Source organism: Chiroxiphia lanceolata, chromosome 8 (genome assembly GCF_009829145.1).
Source record: "Chiroxiphia lanceolata isolate bChiLan1 chromosome 8, bChiLan1.pri, whole genome shotgun sequence".
In the NCBI taxonomy this organism is placed as follows: domain Eukaryota; kingdom Metazoa; phylum Chordata; class Aves; order Passeriformes; family Pipridae; genus Chiroxiphia; species Chiroxiphia lanceolata.
Genome location: NC_045644.1, coordinates 27,780,299 through 27,798,591, shown reverse-complemented (window position 1 = coordinate 27,798,591; position 18,293 = coordinate 27,780,299). Strand labels below are relative to the sequence as shown.

At 45.1% G+C, this 18,293-nt stretch overlaps 2 protein-coding genes across 2 annotated transcripts in view; one reads left to right on the top strand and one right to left on the bottom strand.

Annotated features, from left to right (window-relative positions):
• The first annotated feature begins 5,909 nt into the window (after nt 1-5,909).
• Nucleotides 5,910-9,555, top strand: LRIT2 (leucine rich repeat, Ig-like and transmembrane domains 2). The gene is made up of 2 exons (XM_032695537.1): nt 5,910-6,691; nt 8,177-9,555. Exons 1-2 carry the CDS (start codon nt 5,923-5,925, stop codon nt 8,986-8,988), a joined length of 1,581 nt encoding a protein of 526 aa, XP_032551428.1. The 5' UTR covers nt 5,910-5,922; the 3' UTR covers nt 8,989-9,555.
• A 3,870-nt stretch (nt 9,556-13,425) lies between these two features.
• CDHR1 (cadherin related family member 1) overlaps nt 13,426-18,293 on the bottom strand; it is a 43,746-nt gene continuing 38,878 nt past the window's right edge. The window contains exon 17 of the mRNA XM_032694959.1: nt 13,426-14,290. Coding sequence (XP_032550850.1) covers nt 13,733-14,290 — 558 coding nt within the window. The 3' untranslated portion in view covers nt 13,426-13,732. The remainder of the gene's footprint in view (nt 14,291-18,293) is intronic.

Below are 18,293 nucleotides of genomic sequence, written 5' to 3'. Positions count from 1 at the left end.
TCTATTGGATATTTTTTGCACTTTGAATAAATAGTGATCCTGAGTAGAATAAACATGATTTTTCTTTTCTCTTTCCTATGGTTATTCTCACTGTCTCATAGATGAGGCATCACAGTTTATCATCTCAACTGCTGCTGCTTCGAAACAAGCCTTTCTACTGCACTGGTGATTCATACAAGACAGGCAGTAGGTAGAAACTTGTACAAGCTCTGTGTCATCTGGCATGGCTCAGAGGAGAAACCCTATGCTTGCTAAATGTGAGTGTAATTTCAAAGCATTAAGCAGACTGATTTTCTGACTTCAAGACTCTGGGTCAGATTTTCGGTAGTATCAGGCATACAGATAAATATCTCACTGGATTTTCTGTTGCTGTTGTAATAGAAGAGCTGTAGGGTGAGGAGAATATTCATCACTGCAAACAATTTCTTTCTTGGTTAAAGTCAATTCTCAAGATGTGCTGTGAGAACCAAAGTGAACATCTGAATATCTTTTGGAATTACTGCATTAGTAGCTTTTTTAAAAATTATTATTTGTTGACACTTTGTTCTGTTCAGTTTTCCCTTTTGGAAATATTTGCTCCATTAATAGTCTCTTTGTGTCAGATTTTGACCAATTTGTTTCTTTTTGGGGTCTATTTCAAATATTTTGGCATTAAGAAAAGTACTTTGGAATCTCTTTGAGTATAATGTTCCCTACTATTACTATTTTAAAATTTCTTCTCGAGTGTTGGACCATGTCAGGAATACTTAGGAATAAAATAAGGAGGTTTGCACCATCAGCCTGGGCTGAGCACTTTGGAGAGCAGTATGAGCCACTCCTTAAAGGGCATTACATGTGATATATAACAAAGACAAACTCCTCCTTCCACAGTATCTTTTAGTACTTATTTTGGAAATCAGAGTAGTGTAAAACTGCAAAATTAAGGATAAAGTTTAAAGGAGAAGGTAATGATGTTTTAAAAATTAATCCAAATAACTCTGAACTGTACCTAAAAATTTTTATTATTTCATTTTCTTAAAAAGATCTGCAAGAAAACAGCTATCAAAATAAGGGAACTGAGCAGAATATAAATGAAATAATGTGCTCAAAATGGTTAAAATTCAGTCCTGCAAGTAGTTGAAGTACAAGATGAAACGTAAAAACACATGTTGAGGCTTTGAAATATGTTTTTCCAAACATCTTAAAAAGTGTCCAGATTGTCTGGTAAGGAGATCCAGACAAAGGCTAAGATTGGATCTGAATTATAAAGTCTTTGCAAATATTTTTAATGTCACCTATGCATAAAAATTCCACAAATGCAAAGTAATGTTCAGACTAACCACGGTGTGATTTAAGCATGTTGCAAGGCTATAATTGCATTAAGTGTGGTAAATTTCACATTTATTTCCAAGTGCCTGGAAAGAATAGACTAAAAAGTATTTAAATGATAAAAAAAAAAACATAGGACACAAAAGTGTACATGTACACAGACATAAATTTGAGAAAAAAAATTAACAACTCAAAAGTGTCAAGAAGGACAGTAAAATATTTTTCAAGATGTTTTAAAAACTGAATGGACATTGAGGAATGATTTTGAAAGTATTCTAATAGTAAAATGAAATCTAAAGATTAAAAGGGTCCCAAAGAAGCTGATGTCCAAGTCCCTCAGTGTCAGAATTGACTGGGAAACCCTGTACAGTTTCAGGATACATTTAATTAGTATTCATTACTGTGAGCTTCACCAGCTTTAAAGTCCATGAACAGAAGACAAAAACTGTTCCACAAAACAGAACGAAAGGTTGTTTCCCATTTTATTTTCCTTTTACTCAAGATTATAAATAAAGAATTTAGCAATTGCCAACAAGGGTCCAAATGGATGAGAAATAAGGGTGTACACCTCAGTGGGCAGGAGAAGGAGCTTCTCAGAGCAGCAGTGAGCCTTGGAGCAGTGCCCATATTTCCCAAAAGCCAGAGCTGCCACCGTACAGTACTGTATCTGAAACACCCAACTGCAGCCTTCAACTTTTATGTCCTACCCTGTGGGGATTTCTGGCACTGAAAGCACCAGCAGAGGGACTAATTGTAAAGCTTCAGCCTAGTCGTGATTTCTTACAGGCCTGTGTGTGCCCGTCATTTCAAGATGGAGTTCGACTCCCTCGCCATAGCTGGGAGCACACAATGGGGGTCCTTTTGGCTTTTGCTTTGGCAATTGGTGCAGCTTCTTAAACTCCACTTCCCATGGATTAGCAGACAATGTCTCTATGGAGATTTATTTTGACAGCTCGGATTTTAGACAGCTTGTTCTGCATTTTGGCTTTGGCCAGAATGCCACATGATGTTAAATAGCAGCTAAACTGAGTGGACATCTGCTGTCACAATAGTGACCATTAAATTTACAAGCAGGCATAAACTGGGCTGAATTAAAAAGGCAAAATCCCACTCCAGTAGGGAACATGAATGTAAGGGCTGTGGCTAACACAGGGGGATTTTTTTCCTTTACTTTTTATCCCCTCCTTTCTTTTCCTTCCCTGCCTCTCTCTACCTTAGAGAGTGGGTAGATTTGCTACCCATTAATTCATCTGATTTTGATAAGTAATTCACCACTAGTCTCTCAGGTGAACCTTCTGAGTGCACCTGGAATTTGGAAATATTTAGATAAATGGCCTCTCAAAGCAGCAAATAAATATCAGCATGAAAACAACCAGAGCATTGCCCCATGGTACTAACAACACTCTTTGAAAAGCCATTTTCCAGTCTTGTAGAGGATAGGTGGGACTGGGAGGAATTCTCATGCAGGAAAAGGAAAGCAATTGCAATTCTTTTTTTTTTTTTTTTTTTTGGTCTCTTAAGCAACACATTCATTTAAATTAATGTATTTCTAACAGAGAACCTTGGATATCATTTTACTTGCTGCATCCCAGAACACTGGGCATTCTACACCTGTTTTGTTCCCAAAGATGTACATGGAGGGCAACTCACCAGTAGTTTTTACTCTGTCTATAAACCTGTTAATAAATAACACTTCATTTTTCATGAAGGATTTTTTGAAGACTTAGCTGCTACATGCTTTAATACTCTCCCTGTGTGCCATGGAGTAGGGGTGTGAAGGTGGCAAGGAAGGGGTCTTTACAAAGTTGGACCTTAAAAGACCAAGAGTGAATCCCTTCTGCTGCCCTTCTAGCACAGCTGGGACAGCCAAACCATCCCAACCAAGCAGCCTCACTGGGGGCATGTGTGCAGCTCACTCAGTGGGTAGTTTTCTATCGCATTTCCCTCGAATCCCATGCACTGGTGGATCTGTCTATTCCTTGTGAATATTTGGACAGGATGACTGAACAAGTCAATGATCTGGGTGGACTTCAGCCATTTGTCCCATCACAGGAAGGTGTCCCATCATCTCTAGAGCTGATCACCATAAAGACACTTGTTTTCTTTTGCTTCTGCCTTTTGCTTCTGCTGAAGGCCCTGCAGCTCACACATGGCCAAACTCCAGGATTTGCTCCTGACACCCAGCTATTTTCTAACTACATCATAAGTAGTTTACTGCTGTTATTGCCAGTTATACTAAAGTGTAAAATAATAAAATTATTATAAAATAATAATATCATTGTTTTATTAGGGAATATTTTCATGACAGACTACAGAAGAAGACCAAAGGCAATGGTGACTGTGGTATTTGTCTTCCCAGAGGCCCACACCCATGCTGGGTGGGCATGGGGGTCCCCTGAGGCCCTCTGCTTCAGTGGCTGATGGATAACTGGGAAGGACACATCCTCCCATGGCAGCTGCCACTGTTGCTCTTGCAGCATTCTCAGTTTAGCCAGCCAGCCCTGCTGTTTAAGTTACACAGAAAGTGCATAAGGAGTCTCTGCTTTGGCTGATGGGAGCTGTTCTGGGTCCACTCTCACTGCAATAGCTTCACCAAGAAATGTCCCCAATGGCCACCCCTGCCCCCAAGTGGGAGTTTATAGCTGCTGCATCTGCTGTGCTACAGATCAGCAGCCTTATGTCTTCAATCCTGGCTCACTGACATGTTTAAATGTAGGGTAGTTGTTGAAAAAAATCAAGTGTTGTACCATGGACAAATAAAGAACATTTCAGTGAAAATATCCCATAGAAAATCCCATATGCTTATGGTTAGATGCCAGGCACAACAAGCAATAACAGCCCCACAGGGCCAATACTCATGGCCTGCTGCTTATCAGAGTGCTGCATCGGTCCCCAGCAGTTTCCCCACCAGTTCATTGTGCTGATTTGCCATGAAATAAAAGCTCCTGTCGATTTAAATGCTGCAGAATCAAGCCTGTGTCTTCTGTAGGTTTACAGCAGCTGTGCTATTGCACACACCCTGAGAGCCAGGTATAGCTCTAAGCCATCACGCTATAAATATTTTTCTATCCTTGTCCCACAGGTCAAAGGTTAAGTAGGTTCAGGCTAATCTTGCTTTGTGACCCAGCGTCACACATATGGGCAGTGAGGTGCAGCCCCTTTCCAAGGCACGCTCCTCTGCATGCTGTAGTGAAGTCCATCCACACTAGATGGCCCCAGGAGAATGCAGAACTCCTTGGAAATAATAAACAAAACCTGCTATTTTGGATTTAAAAAAAAAAAATAAATTCGTTACTCAGAATCCCTTCTCATAGAACTACTTAGACTGAGCTTTTCAAGGTGCCTGAACATCTTACAGGGGAACCCAGAGAATAGCAATTTTATAGAAATAGAATAGAAATTTTATATTTGTGGAAGAGATTGACTACCAATACTCTTTTCTCAGAGAAATCTACAGACTGGCCACAGTTATGTTGCTATTTTCATTACCAACATGTAAGGACTGAGCTAGAGGGGAAGGGAGAGGTGGAGTTGTTTCAGAGGAAAAAGGTGCCATACTTATATTTCCGTGACACAACATCTAAGTTTGGGGAGTAGATTTCATGCTCAGCGTGAGTACACCCTGCACAGTGCTGTGGGCAGGGTTTGGGGCTGAATGGATTGTGCAATACAGCACTGTGCACTGACGAATTCCAGCTGTGAAGTCTGGCCCCTACTGTGGTGTTCTGCTTTGATAAATTCCATTAAAATACAGGAGACAGAGACAGATCCCTTGAAATAAAAAAAGAAAAAAAAAAAAAGAAAAAAGGTAATTAGGCCTGATTAATTACTTGGCTTGGCAGCAGAAGCGGTTTTGGTTCCATCTTCATATTACCAACCAAATAAATATGTCTGTCAGAATCCCCTCAGCTACAGGATGAATGCCAAGAGTGGCCCCGGAAGTGATTTTTAGCACTTTGACACAGACTATGAACCATTCTACGTCTTCTTTAGGGTTGGGTCCCCCTCAGGATTTATTTCTGCGTCAAGGAAGATTACACCTAATAGGATTTGCTTCTTGGAGGCTGTTGGCATGTTTGGTGCAAACCCCTGCACAGTGCTTTCTTAAAGGAGAATATGGACCCTGTTTGTCATATTTTTCTTCTTCTTCTGGCCTTCCACAAGATAAACCCATGTGTTTCGTCTTGTATCACAGGATGCTCTTGTTCTCAAGACAGCTTTGGAAGGTAAGAACGCTAGTTACCCTTGTCGTAGCACCAGAGAAGTAGCTCATATATATTTGCCAATGATGTGAGCATCAAAACCAGATTGGTGCATGGAGTGCCTCCTCCAACACTTGACTAATACTACCTTGAGCACAGAGTGAGATTTCTCTTATTTCCCTGAGATATGTAGCTGCATACATAGCAATTTTTATAACTTAATTGCATTCTTCACGGGAAAATTGGTATAAAACCCATGGAAGGATGATGTATGGCTTATGCATGCCCTATATACAATACCATGTAATTTTTCAGATGCTTGTCGTCCTCTATAGGGAACTGGTTTGTTAGACACTAACGTGGTATGTGACTTAGAGAATTTTCTGTTTTCCTCCTTAGGAGTTTGCTCTGCATGTCTGCACTGCTGAGGCAGATCCCTGCAAACATCCCTCAGGACATCCGGAAAATTAGAATCGAAAATTCTCACCTAACAGAATTGCCTCGTGGGTCTTTTGAGAATGTTAGTGCCTTGGAGTATCTCTGGCTCAATTTTAACAACATCACAGTGATGCACATCAAGAGCCTGGAATATCTGCCAGCTCTGCAGGAGCTGCGCTTGCAAGGGAACAAATTAAGTTCAGTGCCATGGACAGCATTTCAAGACACCCCGACTCTGAAAATCCTGGATCTGAAGCACAACCGGCTGGATGTCCTTCCAGAACACGCACTCCGCTATCTGCCCAACCTGACCTATTTAGATCTATCCTCAAATCAGCTTACCATCATATCCAGGGATGTCTTCTACAACTGGCCTGTCTATCAGAGAAGCCAGAGGACAGAGGGGCAGATAGAAGCTATTTCCAATGCTGTTCTGGCCCTCCACGACAACCCCTGGATTTGCGACTGTCGCCTGCGGGGATTTGTCCAGTTTATCAAGTCGGTTGGCCCACCTATTATTCTGATGAATTCCTATTTAACGTGCTCAAGCCCAAAATTCAGGACAGGGAAGTTTTTTCATGAAGTGGAGCTTAACAGCTGCATGAAGCCCCTGACCTCAGCCCTTGACACCAATCTGACAGTCCCAGCGGGGCTAAACATCACCCTGACCTGCTTTGTGGAAGCCAGCCCATCCCCTGCTGTCTGGTGGACCTATGCACTCAAACTTTTAAGGGCATTTAATGGTAAGCAAAGCTTTTCTTCTTCTTTTTTCCTTTTTCTTCTTCATTAAAAATTTATGGTTGCTATTCTACTTACATAGGTCTGCAGGTCATCTCAGTCACCACAGCAACTCTCAGCCCCTTTAGAGCACCACAGTTATTGTGGTGGCAATAATCCAAATAATCTTAATCATCCTATGCATCTGAGCATGTCTGACCAGCATAAGAAGAGCTGCTTCATGCAGGATATCAGTCAAAGATGAAAAGAGCATGGCCTCATTTTCACACAATTATCTTATGTGTGGATTTTCAGTAGTAGCTCTTTCCTCATGACACATGATGTAGGAACTATTAACACTATATCAGTTGTACATATTTAATAAATATGTAGTTATCTAAATATACATGTATATTTACAGTATATATTATATACTACATATATATATATGCACATACTCTATATAATTATATTTGTATGTACACGTGTATCAGCCCACACACAGATACATAGGCTTGTATGTTCCTATACTATTTCCATATATTTTCTCAAGAAATACCACAGAAACCACAAAACAATGCAGCTCTGTTGCCTGTCTATGCCCATGCATGTTCTACCAACTGAAACAGAGGTGGTTGTTCTCCCTAAGTGTTGCTTATTTATATTCTTTAGCGATGGCTTCATAAAATGAAAGCTTTTCCTCTTCCTCCCAATCCATCCTCCCTCACATTTATTTTTACTAAGAGTCTTCAATAGGACAAGTTGCTATTTTCATCAGGTAAGATAATAGGCATACAGGCACTGCACAGGCTCTGTGTGTTCCTAATAAGCCAGCTAGCTAAATAGGATAACATTAGCCCTTAATCCTGGGCTGATATTTGCTTCAATTGCAGCGCTGTAGCAGCACCTGTATGCCTTTGCACAGGCACATGCTGAATTAATTACATACAGGTTTTTCCCAACCTACACCCCTGTTTGGGTAGCTGACAGGGTTTCATACTGTTCTTAAAACTGCATCTCACTTCCAGCCCAACACTTCCTGGCTCCATCCACTTCTTTTTGGTCTGAGCCTTTTGAGTCTGACATTTTTCCACACTCAATCCTAACAGAGGATGGAGCACGTGTCCAAAATATATCTGTGCCTCCTCAGTGACTCTCCCTGGTTTCCCCTGACCTAAGAATGCTGATGGCACATGGCACATGGGTCTCTGCCCACATCAGCCTCCCCAGCAACTTGTGCTGGGGCAGGGGTTGAGTGCACTCCATGTCTCCCGTGCTTGGGTGTCCCAGTGTATTTATTGCATTTCAGACAGACAACACTTTCCTGATGTGCTCTGTGTAGTTTGGCACACTCCTTTTGCCCCTCTTCCTTTTTCCTTGTGTGGGGCAGGTCCTGCCAGAGCCCCATCCCACACTGGTCTCAGGGCTGCCCCAAGGGCATGGTGGTTCCCTGCTGGCACAGACAAGACGGGCCCTACCTGCTGACACAACTTCCCTCTGCCCCTCTGCAGTGACCACTGAGCCCATCAGCGAGGAAACCGTCCGCTCTGAGCTGCTGATCCCAGCGGCACGGCCAGCAGATGCCGGCAACTACACCTGTACAGCTGCCAACTTCTTGGGTAACACCTCGGTGGCCATCAACCTCCGCGTGGTGGCCCCATGGGCATCCACCACTCCCCGGGGCTGGGCCCCCATCGCCCCCGCTGAGCCAGGTGCCCACGTGGAAGTGCGCATTGCCAAGCAGACGGTCTATGGCATCACCCTGGAGTGGTTTGCAGCAGCGGCGGCGGCAGCAGAGCCAGGGGAGACCTGGTACACCCTCCTGGTGGGCCGCTATGACGCCGCCCAGAAGGATACCATCTACATTGGCCCTGGGGTCAACACCTACTCGGTGACCGACCTGCTGCCCGCCACCAAATATGAGGTCTGCGTGGCCGTGCGCAACCAGGCTCCCCGCAAGGGCCAGTGTGTCGTCTTTGTCACGGGCAGCGACGTCAGCCAGATGGAGCAGCGTGAGAAGCTCATCCACATCGTGGTCATCGTGTGCGCCATGGTGCTGGCCGTGCCGGCCGGCATGTACGCCTGCACCGCTGAGGCCCTGCCCGGCTGCCTCGCCCGCTGCCCCAGAGCCTGCCCCCGCCGCCGCCGCGGGGGCCAGGCACAGGCTGCTGGCAGCAAGGAGAGCACGCTGGACAGCATTCCCGCCGGCAGTGAGGATGGGCTCTGCCGCCCCGAGGACGTCCGCAGCACCCGGCGGCCCCCAGCCCGTGAGGAGCCTGGTAAGACCCGGCCGCCCCACAGGAACAGCGCCGACCTCTACTAGCACAGCCCCTGCCCGCCCTGCGAGCGCGGCCACAGCAGCACCTTTCACAGACCACCTCGAGCCACAGCAGGTGCTGGTTTTCTCGAAGGACCATGCGAGGGCGGCTCTGTGTTGCAAGGACTCGGGGCACGGTGGGACACATGACTGTTGTTTGCAGCAGGCTTGGGGAGCCCTGGGAATGGAGGTGCCTGGTGTGTCCGGCCGCAGGTGTGGAGGCGTGCCTGCACAGCCCTGGGCTGCCCCTGCAGCACTGTCATGGAGCAACGCACACTGACACACCAAGAAAACCGGCATTGACAAAAAAACAACCCCCAAACCAGTATCAATGCTTCTGGAGAAAGGTCAAAGGTCTCCCCTCACTCACTCACACGGGCACGTCTTTAATTATTTATTCTTCTTGCTCGCAGCTCTGCCCAGCGCCAGGTGCCAGCTTCTCCTGTGTGCCACCTCCTGGGAATGGACAGGGGAGCTGAGCAGGGCTGTGGCCATAGCCAGCACCAAGTGGTGGGGAGGAGTGGGTGAACACGATGGAGAAATTTTTTTTTACTTGGAGAAAAATTTTTTTATTTTGACCAGAGGTGTTGGGTTTGGGGGTGGGTTTTTTTGTTCTGCTTTGTTTTGTGGTCTTTTTTCTTACTCTTCCTTAAGGTTTATGCAGCCCTAGGAGATTCACAGCTTTGGTTGTACCACAAACAGGAAAACTGCAAGTGCTTAACAAACACCCCAGTGTAATACAGCCACAGCACAGGATTTCGTGGTTTTTGAGTTATTTTGGTTTTGGGGTTTTTTTGTATTAGAGAGAAGGGGCGGGCTTTTTACTTGTGTCCAAACTTATGTTAGAGGACTGTTTTAACTTCAGACTAACTATTGCACACACACACACTCTAACACACACTTGTGCCTATTGCTACACAAGTGTTGTTAATATATTCTTTAAAGTTAGGAACCAGAGCCGGTGAAAAATGAACTGTTTGTCTTTCAGAGGCAAACACTGAACTGCTGTTTCCCCTCCCACACTCCCCATCACTTGCACCCCTTTTCCCAGGATGGTGCTGTGGCTGCAGGGGGTGATGGGGATGCTCAGCCTGAACAGGTTGGTGAGGCAAGTGGACAGAGGCAGAGAACATGGTGGAGCAGGGGTTTGGGAGCTGAAGGTGCAAGCCAGGCACTTTCCCTAAATGCAGACAGGTGCCAGCCCATCCCGCTGCTTTGAAGCCAAAGCTTGCTTCCTTGGTAGAGGCAAAAAAGCCCTAATAAGCACCTAAAAGAAACAGCTTCCTGCTTGCAGAGCAGCTCACCGCTGTGATTCTCAGGGCTATGAGGACATGCGACCTATTATTTTTCTTGGTTTGACCTCACGCTTTCCAGCACAACCAAAGCATGTGGCCCACAGACCCATAGCCATTGTCATATGTGTTGTTATAGATTGTCTAAAAAATAAATATCTACTGTAGGCACCCCAGCTGTAAGCAGCGATAGAACCTAATGTGAGCTTCATGCTGTGGTAGTTTGGATTTCTAGTGGTATTTTGTTTTTTGGTGTGTGTTTTCCATGCTGTGTCTCCTCAGGCCCCATGTTTCCTCTCCCAGTACCTCCTTCTGCTATAACATGCTGCACAGCTTTTGAACAGAGACCTGTTTTGTCACTGCGGACTCTTGGTGTGAATACTTCACAGGACTTCCTGGTCTTGTCAGTCTTTTAGTGTCAAAGCAATAAACACGACAGATTTTCAGAATACACAGATGTCCTCTGCTTCCTCTCTAGCCTTTTACAGTTACAAGTTGCAAAGAAACCCGAATGCCAAGGAGCTCTGGGGTTTGGCTGCAGGGATGGAGGAGACCAGGCAGTTGCAGCACATGTCACAGGGGGTCTGGAGTGGTGAGGAAGGGGCAGAAGCAGCCAGCCAAGCAGGGAAACCTTGACCTGGAAAAGCTATCTGTGTAGACAGTGCATACAGAGTGAGGCATGAGCTGATGCTGGTTGAGGACCAGCGTGGGGCTGTGGATGAAGGGGAGTGAAAAACAAAGCACTGTCTGTAATGACTGGCCTTCCATCACAGTCGGCACAGAGAACACTAGTACACACTAGAGATTGGAGAGAGCTGCTGAATCACAGCGAGGGAGCAGCCAGAGAAAGACAAAACATCCCATCACCAAGTGTAGAAAGTTCATAACAAATCACATACCCACTGGCATCAGGCTGAATCTGCTGCCTTGTGAGGAGCCTTCCTGCCCCCAGGGCCATGCTGCAGTGGACTGCAGAACACTATGGCATCCTGCCTATCCCCTGTGCCACATGGCATCCTGCTTCTCACCTCCTCTCCTTCCAGCCTGGTGTTGTCCAAAAACCACATAGCCCTTCTCTTGACTTGCAGCCCACAAAAGGGTCCATTTGCCCATCCTAGAAAGCCGCCTGGCTGCCCGTGCCCTTTTGGTCATGCAACAGGCAGTGACAAGGCATCGTTGCAAGCAGAAGCACACCATGCACAGAAGCACCTTTTGCAGGTTTTTTTTTTTTTAATTTATTAACAAAAACCTTTGAAGTTGAAATACAGAGTAACTTGGAAAGAGTCTTACAACACAGTAATAAAACATCTTTATTGCCTCTTAAATATAATCTCTAAGACTATAAGCCTGTAATTCCTATTAAATCTCACTTAATTGAATGGTCTTTATAGGCTTTTCTCATTAGAGAATGCACACTGAATACTGGCTTTAAAACAACATCAGGAAGATAGTAGTATGGGGAATAAACAACAAACTTTTGGAACCTCAGGAAACATTGCAGACCCTGGCAGAGACACAACCAGCAGAAGGCGTGTGCTTGCACAGGGCAGCAAGAGAGGGGTTGGGGGCTGCATGTCCCCTCCCTCTGACCAGCTCACAGTCAGGGGATGAGGACAAGGTGACTGCACACAACACCAGAGCCTTGGCCTCAGGCCACACTGCCCCAGGGGTGGGGCATAAGCAAGAAAACAGTGGAGAAAAGGAGAGACATGACAGGAGAGGTTTGGGTGCAGTGCTGCTGTCATGGCCCCCAGCTGGGACCCTGCTGTACCTCTTGGCTACAGCTGCTGGCTCAGCCCATGGGTAACATGAGCCACAGTTCTGGCTTCTAGGTGGACTGAAGTTAAAAAATACAGGATTTTCCCTGTAAGTGGGTAACTTCTTATTCAACCATCTATCCCCTAAACTGATGAAGTCCTCCTGCAAAAAAGGGAATTTTTCCAGCTAGTGGAATAAGAGGAGATCTGGAGTGCCAGGTCGCCTGGTTCAGCTGAAATGACAGCTGGAGAACTCTCAGGAACCCTTTGAATTAACACAGTGTCCTGTCCTGTTGGCTTTGTTCCCCATCTTGATGTTCCCAGTGTCAATCCATGACAGTACAGCTTCTCTGCAGGGCCAGGGCTCAGGCAGAAGGTGCAGGGTGCCCTGCCAGCCCAGTCCATTCTGCCTTCTTCCCAGCCTGACGCCCAGCTGAAAAACATCTCCTCAGAAACAAACATGAGGGAGAAACCGTGGGGTAGATCCAGTGAAAAAAGTGCTCTGCCCTCAGGGGCTTTTTACTGTCACATAACAGAAAAAAAAAGTGTCAGCTGCCTTCCCACCCTCCCTCCCTTCCCATTAACTATTGCATAATTCACTCAAAAATACTGATAGGACAAACCAGAACATTTTATGGAAACCTCATTTTGCACTCACCAGTTCCTGGAACAAGCCAGGAGAGGTGATGAAATACATTCCTTGACACCTTCTGCTAGCAGTGTACAACACCACATGATCTTTCCAGACACTTCCCTGACCAACATATGTGACTTTCCAGCACTTGTCTATGTTTTTCACTTATCATTTGACTCTCAGTTTTACCTTGTCTTCCCTGTGGATTTATCCGTGTCCTTCTCCTGCTGGGTTCCTCCTTTTTTGGGGCTCAGTGTCAGAAGGAGGTAGTACTGAGAGTGCTGCTACTGAGCTTCTGTGCTCCAATCTTGCCCCAGCTGGTCTAGGGAAGGCTGAAAAGCCCCTCCTGTCTCCTCAGCAGCCAAGTCCGGGGCAGAAGCAAAGTGCAGCATCTTGTCAATGCACTCTGGCAAAACCCAGCATAAGCTGCAGGAAAATGAAGAACTTCTCCAAGTCTGCCCGCTTACCTTTTGGGAATGAAGGTACTCAGGCCGTGAGCACATCACTCCGCCAGCTGTTGCAAAGCTTGTTACACCCTGAGGGCAGGGCAGTGTCACTGCTGTAGGAGACCTGTGCATTGACTCGGTGCTCATGCCACAAGCCTTCAAAAGTGAGTCTGGGATTTGAAGTGATGGGATTTTGGACACCTTAAACCCACCTGCCAGACCAGCCCAGAAGCAGCATCTTCCAGGGCCTTGGCTGCAGAGCATCTTGTTTGAAAACCCAGGCTCTGGGTAAAGACCTCCAAACGGGGGGCAACTTGCATCCCTGTTCACTTGGAGAGACTGTGGCTGGTGTACTCAGCACCGTGGTCAGACAGCTGCAGGGAGGGAGCAGCAGTGGGACACGGGTTGAAGGAATTGCAGTCGTGACTGGACACAGACCACAGCACTTCTGTGGTGGGGTGACTTTGTAGCATGTGGTCCTTGTGGAGGGTGAGGGGTGGCTATCACAGCGAGGAGCTGCTCTCGGTTCACAGGGTGCTGACAGACAGGGGGAAGAGCACAGTACATAAATACATCCATGCACAGCCACAGTCTGCAGTCTCTGGGGGCTGCTGAGAGCACCTAGATGTGGGGCTCCCCAGTAGCTGCATTCCTCTTCTCAAACCTCATTTTGAGCTCTGACACGAGGGCATTGTGGGTGCTGCTATGACCTTTCTTCTTTGGTGGCTTGATTATATGCTTGGGAGTGAGGGAGCCAGACACGGTTGGCACCCGCCACCCTGGGGCATCACTCCTGGGAGCCAGGGCAGGGGGTGGCGGGGGCAAGGGGGCTGATGGTGGCACAGGGGTAACTTGGATGTTGTTGTTGCTGTTCTCATTGTTCTCAGGTAGGCTCTTGACATCATCCTCAACGACAAACTTCTCCGCAGCATTGCTGGGCCTCTTGAACTTCAGCCACTCCATCCTGACTGTCCGGGATGGTGGGATCTGTCTCTTTTTTATGATCCTTCTTACCGGCATGATTTTGCTGGACCGCTTGTTGCGCCAGAACATGGCAGTAGAGATCATGATAGTTATCAGCACCATTATGCCCATGACACCAGCTAGCACTCCTAAGGCTTTCATGGGGTTATCTTTAGTTTGCATCAAAAAGGCGGCCATAGGCCCTTTGTGAAGAGTCTGTAAAGGAGTACAAAGAAAACACATGACTTACTCTAGGGGACAGACAATGACCCAGAAATTTCATTTGTCCAAAATATGTAACAAGCAGGGCTGATTGATGGAAGTTGTCTCTAAGAAACATGAGAGTCAAAGAGCCAGTCCAAGGGTGGAGAATTTAGACAGGGCTGGAGACTGGGCAAATTAATAATTAATACTGTGAGGTAGATGACTGCTGAACACAAAAGCTTACAAAAGTATTGCCACTAAATTAGGACAGATTCCTGCATGTCACCATAGTGCTTGTTTAACTTGCAAGAGCAGAGCACGAAAATAATTGGCTCAATTACTGAACATGGCATTGAAAAGAATATGAGAAAACTTCATTTTATAAAATGGCAGTGTACAAATGAATAGTTAGCAGGTATGTGCTGCATTCTGTTTTCACGTACTCTTTTACAGACATAACAAAACTCTTTGAGGTAGGGGAGATGAGTAGAGCTAAAGAGCTTTGTTTTCAGAAAGAAAAGAAATAAGAAATGACATACGCTACATATGGCATATTAAGGACAAATGAATGGCCAGTTCACTTTCCAGGTTAGCACACTGTACGTCTCGGAGGTCCCCGTATAATTTTGCGGATTTTGCCCTGCGGGTGGAGCCTGGATCTTTTCACACTTTTCCAGTACATGATGGTGGAGATCACCATTGTAACAGAAATGGTGGAAAGGACGCCACTCATGCATATTCCAAATATTGTCCATGGACGCTTCTTGAGGCCTAAAATATAGGATTTTACCCTGGACTTGATCTGGAAATATCAAAAATAAGAGAAATGGTCAACCCTCACATGGTTATATATGAAAGAGGCCAGTATCTATTATAAATACAGCTGGGGAACTAGACTGAAATGTGTATAGGATTGAGAGCCTATAAAATGAAGAGAGCTAAGTGTTGAACTAGGCACAGGAGAAGAGGCAGTTGCAAAGATGTTGAACTGAATCCAGAAATACTAAAAGAAGTTAGGAAGCACATATAAAACACCTGGCTGATTGGGGAATAAAGGGTAGCAGCATGGCACATAGATTAGGAGTGGACCTGACCTAGAAACCAAAAGCAGAGCAGCCCATGACTTTGGTGGAGCTTAGATTCACATCAGCTTTGCGGATCCGCATTTCACGGATTTTTTTGTACTTAAATCCCATCAGATGACAGAAATTCTACCCTGGTTTACTTAACTTCACATGAAAGTCAGATTAATTAAGTGTTAGATAAACCCTTGCTAAGTACATGGCCTGAAATCAGTCCACTTGTTATGAGTGTTGTCAAGATTTATTTTGTAGCAAGGCACTGATGGCTGAAGAGCATAGGACCAACACAAGGAGAAAGATGACATATATTTAAGAAGATGCTGTATCTCACTGATAATTATTCACTAGGTATTTGAAACCCTTGAATAAATGGGATGAGACAGAAGTTGCTAGTGTACTACAGTTGCAGGGGTAAAAACTGATGAAACTTGTAGGGGGAGTTTCAGCATTTGGCTTCTTTCAACCCCCTGGTCTCAGCAAGTTTGTCACCTGTTCAGAGCTTCCAGTGATGAAGAGATGATTAATACCAAAACTAAACCCATTAACAGTTAGCTGGTTCAGCCTCTCTTCTAGTTACTGGACCTGTACTATACAGAGCTTTGTCTAGAATTAGCCTTGAATAACAACTCTTTTGTAATGTCTGCATAAAAACATCAGGCATTTTGTAAGCACACAGTGGGAGAATTCCTACTTGTCATGGCCGTGACTCACAGGATAAATAGGAGGAATAAGCCAGGAATTTCATCATCTTAGCCAGCCTTCAGAGAGGCTTATGGGAAGTGCATTTGTCACCAAAAAACTGCATTCTTGTCTGTGTCATCACTGTAGTCCAGTCAGTTAATATCCAGAACAGCTCTGAGAAAGGTCTGAGCACATTCTAATAGTGAAAGTCTGGGAGCATTTGGACAAGTCAGTTGAAGCAGGTTGGCCCTGAGCACTACCCTGTACATTTAAACTACCTGCAGATCCTTTTGTCAATTACCAGCAGTTCCACAGAGCTGGGTCAACAAATAGTGTCACTTTGTATTTGCTGAAGCTGTTGTTTTTTCATGAGAGGCATGCTGTATTTTGAAGAGTATATGTAAAAGAGCACATATAGAACAAAAGCAGATACATAATGAAATGAAAGCTGCCATATCTCTGTGGGCCAGAACCTGAAAGAAACATTTTCTTTCTTAACAGGCATCACAGGAGTTAAAATACCACTGCTCACAGAATGCTCTGCTGGTTATTTGCTGTGGCAGCTTCTCAAGAACCTTTCCTAATGCATGGGTTACAGTGAGCAGAGCAAGTGGGCCATGTATCCAAAAGCTGGACCCAACAGCAGTGCGTGGTTGAGCTATTCAACCACAAGACCAGCTAAGGCTCACCAGCTATATTTAAAAGTCTAAGTAAGTAGACGAAGCTGTTAAGAGATCAAGCTATTGCAGATTATTGTACATATGGCACTTAGGGACATGGTTTAGTGGTGGACTTGGCAGAGCTGGGTTAACAGTTGGACTTGATGATCTTAAAGGCCTTTACAAATCTAAACATGTCTGTGATTCTATTACTGACAACTCAGGCTGCGTGGACTTGAGCAAGTTGATCTGCACAATGAACCAGCTGGTTCTGAGGACCTCACATCCACATATTTGGCATTTCTGGGGTTTTGCTCCAGCCTTGTTGCAGGGATGGACTCCTGATCTGAGGTAGAACACAAGCTGCCCCTGCAGTGCTTATCCCAAAGTGCAGTGCTATCACCATATATGAAAGTTCTGTTTACATCACTCTGTAATACAAATACCAGCATGGGGCAAGACTTCTGAAACCAAAGCAACCTTTTTTCAAGTCCATGGAACTGTGGCAAGAAGAGTCTAACTGCTCTGCAAATGTGGCGAAGGCTGTTTAGTGTCATCAACCACAGTTCCCATGGCTGCAGAGTTAGTATTAGAGGAGGACATCTCTATGTTAACTCACAGAAGATTTTTGTTGAACCTTTCAATTAGGACAATCTAAAACTGAGACTCACCAGCTATATTTAGAAGTCTAAATAAGTGGCCAAAGCTATTAAGAACTACAGATTATGCTGTCTAAATATGGACTTAAGCCTCAGTCCATGAACAGGTGTAAATAAACGCCCCCTATATTTGCAGAACCTCAGTGGAGTCAAGAGGCAGAGGGATGCCCTCATGAGGCCAACCTTCAGGATCAGGAGCGGGAATCAGCTCCAGGTTTCTGAGTAAGACATAAGGATGAAAAGAGAGTGGATTTTCCAGCAGATGTTTTTAATCTGTTGAGAAAGAATAGAAAATAACCAGATGCCACTCAATACCAATTTCCATAAAATCAGACTCAGTTAAATTAAAAGGCCTCTGGATTTTTTTTATCACTGCATTATTCCAGGAGAAAAAGGTCCTTTTGGTGTGCATTACTGCTGAACTTAGCCACAAGGCATCCATCTCAAAGGGCACAATCTTGTGCTAATTGCAGTGGTAAACGTTAATTAGAAAATATGCCCGTTTAATTACTTACTGTGATCAACACTGCAGGAAACCTCTAGAGGGTGCATTCAAAAATACCCTCCTTATCCAAAATCAGTAATATATAAATGTCCACCAAAGAGCAAAATAAGAGCCTTTGTACAGCTGGAGCACAGGGGGATGAAATGTACATTTGTAAGAGCCTCAGAGAAAGAGAGAGAGTGTGTGTGTGCAATATCCCTATACCAAAAGATTGTTTTCTTCACAAAGTGTTAGCAGTGACTGGGACACACTGTCCCTGGGACACAGGGAGTGAGCAAGGGTTTCGTATACTGGCACTGCATCTCACACACATGAAAACTGAAATCTGTTTCTGCACAAGGATGCGATGCTGTTGGATAAAACCAAACCAAACCAAGCCAAACCAACACAAATAATTGCAAGCAATGGAAGAAGTAATGGAGACATGTA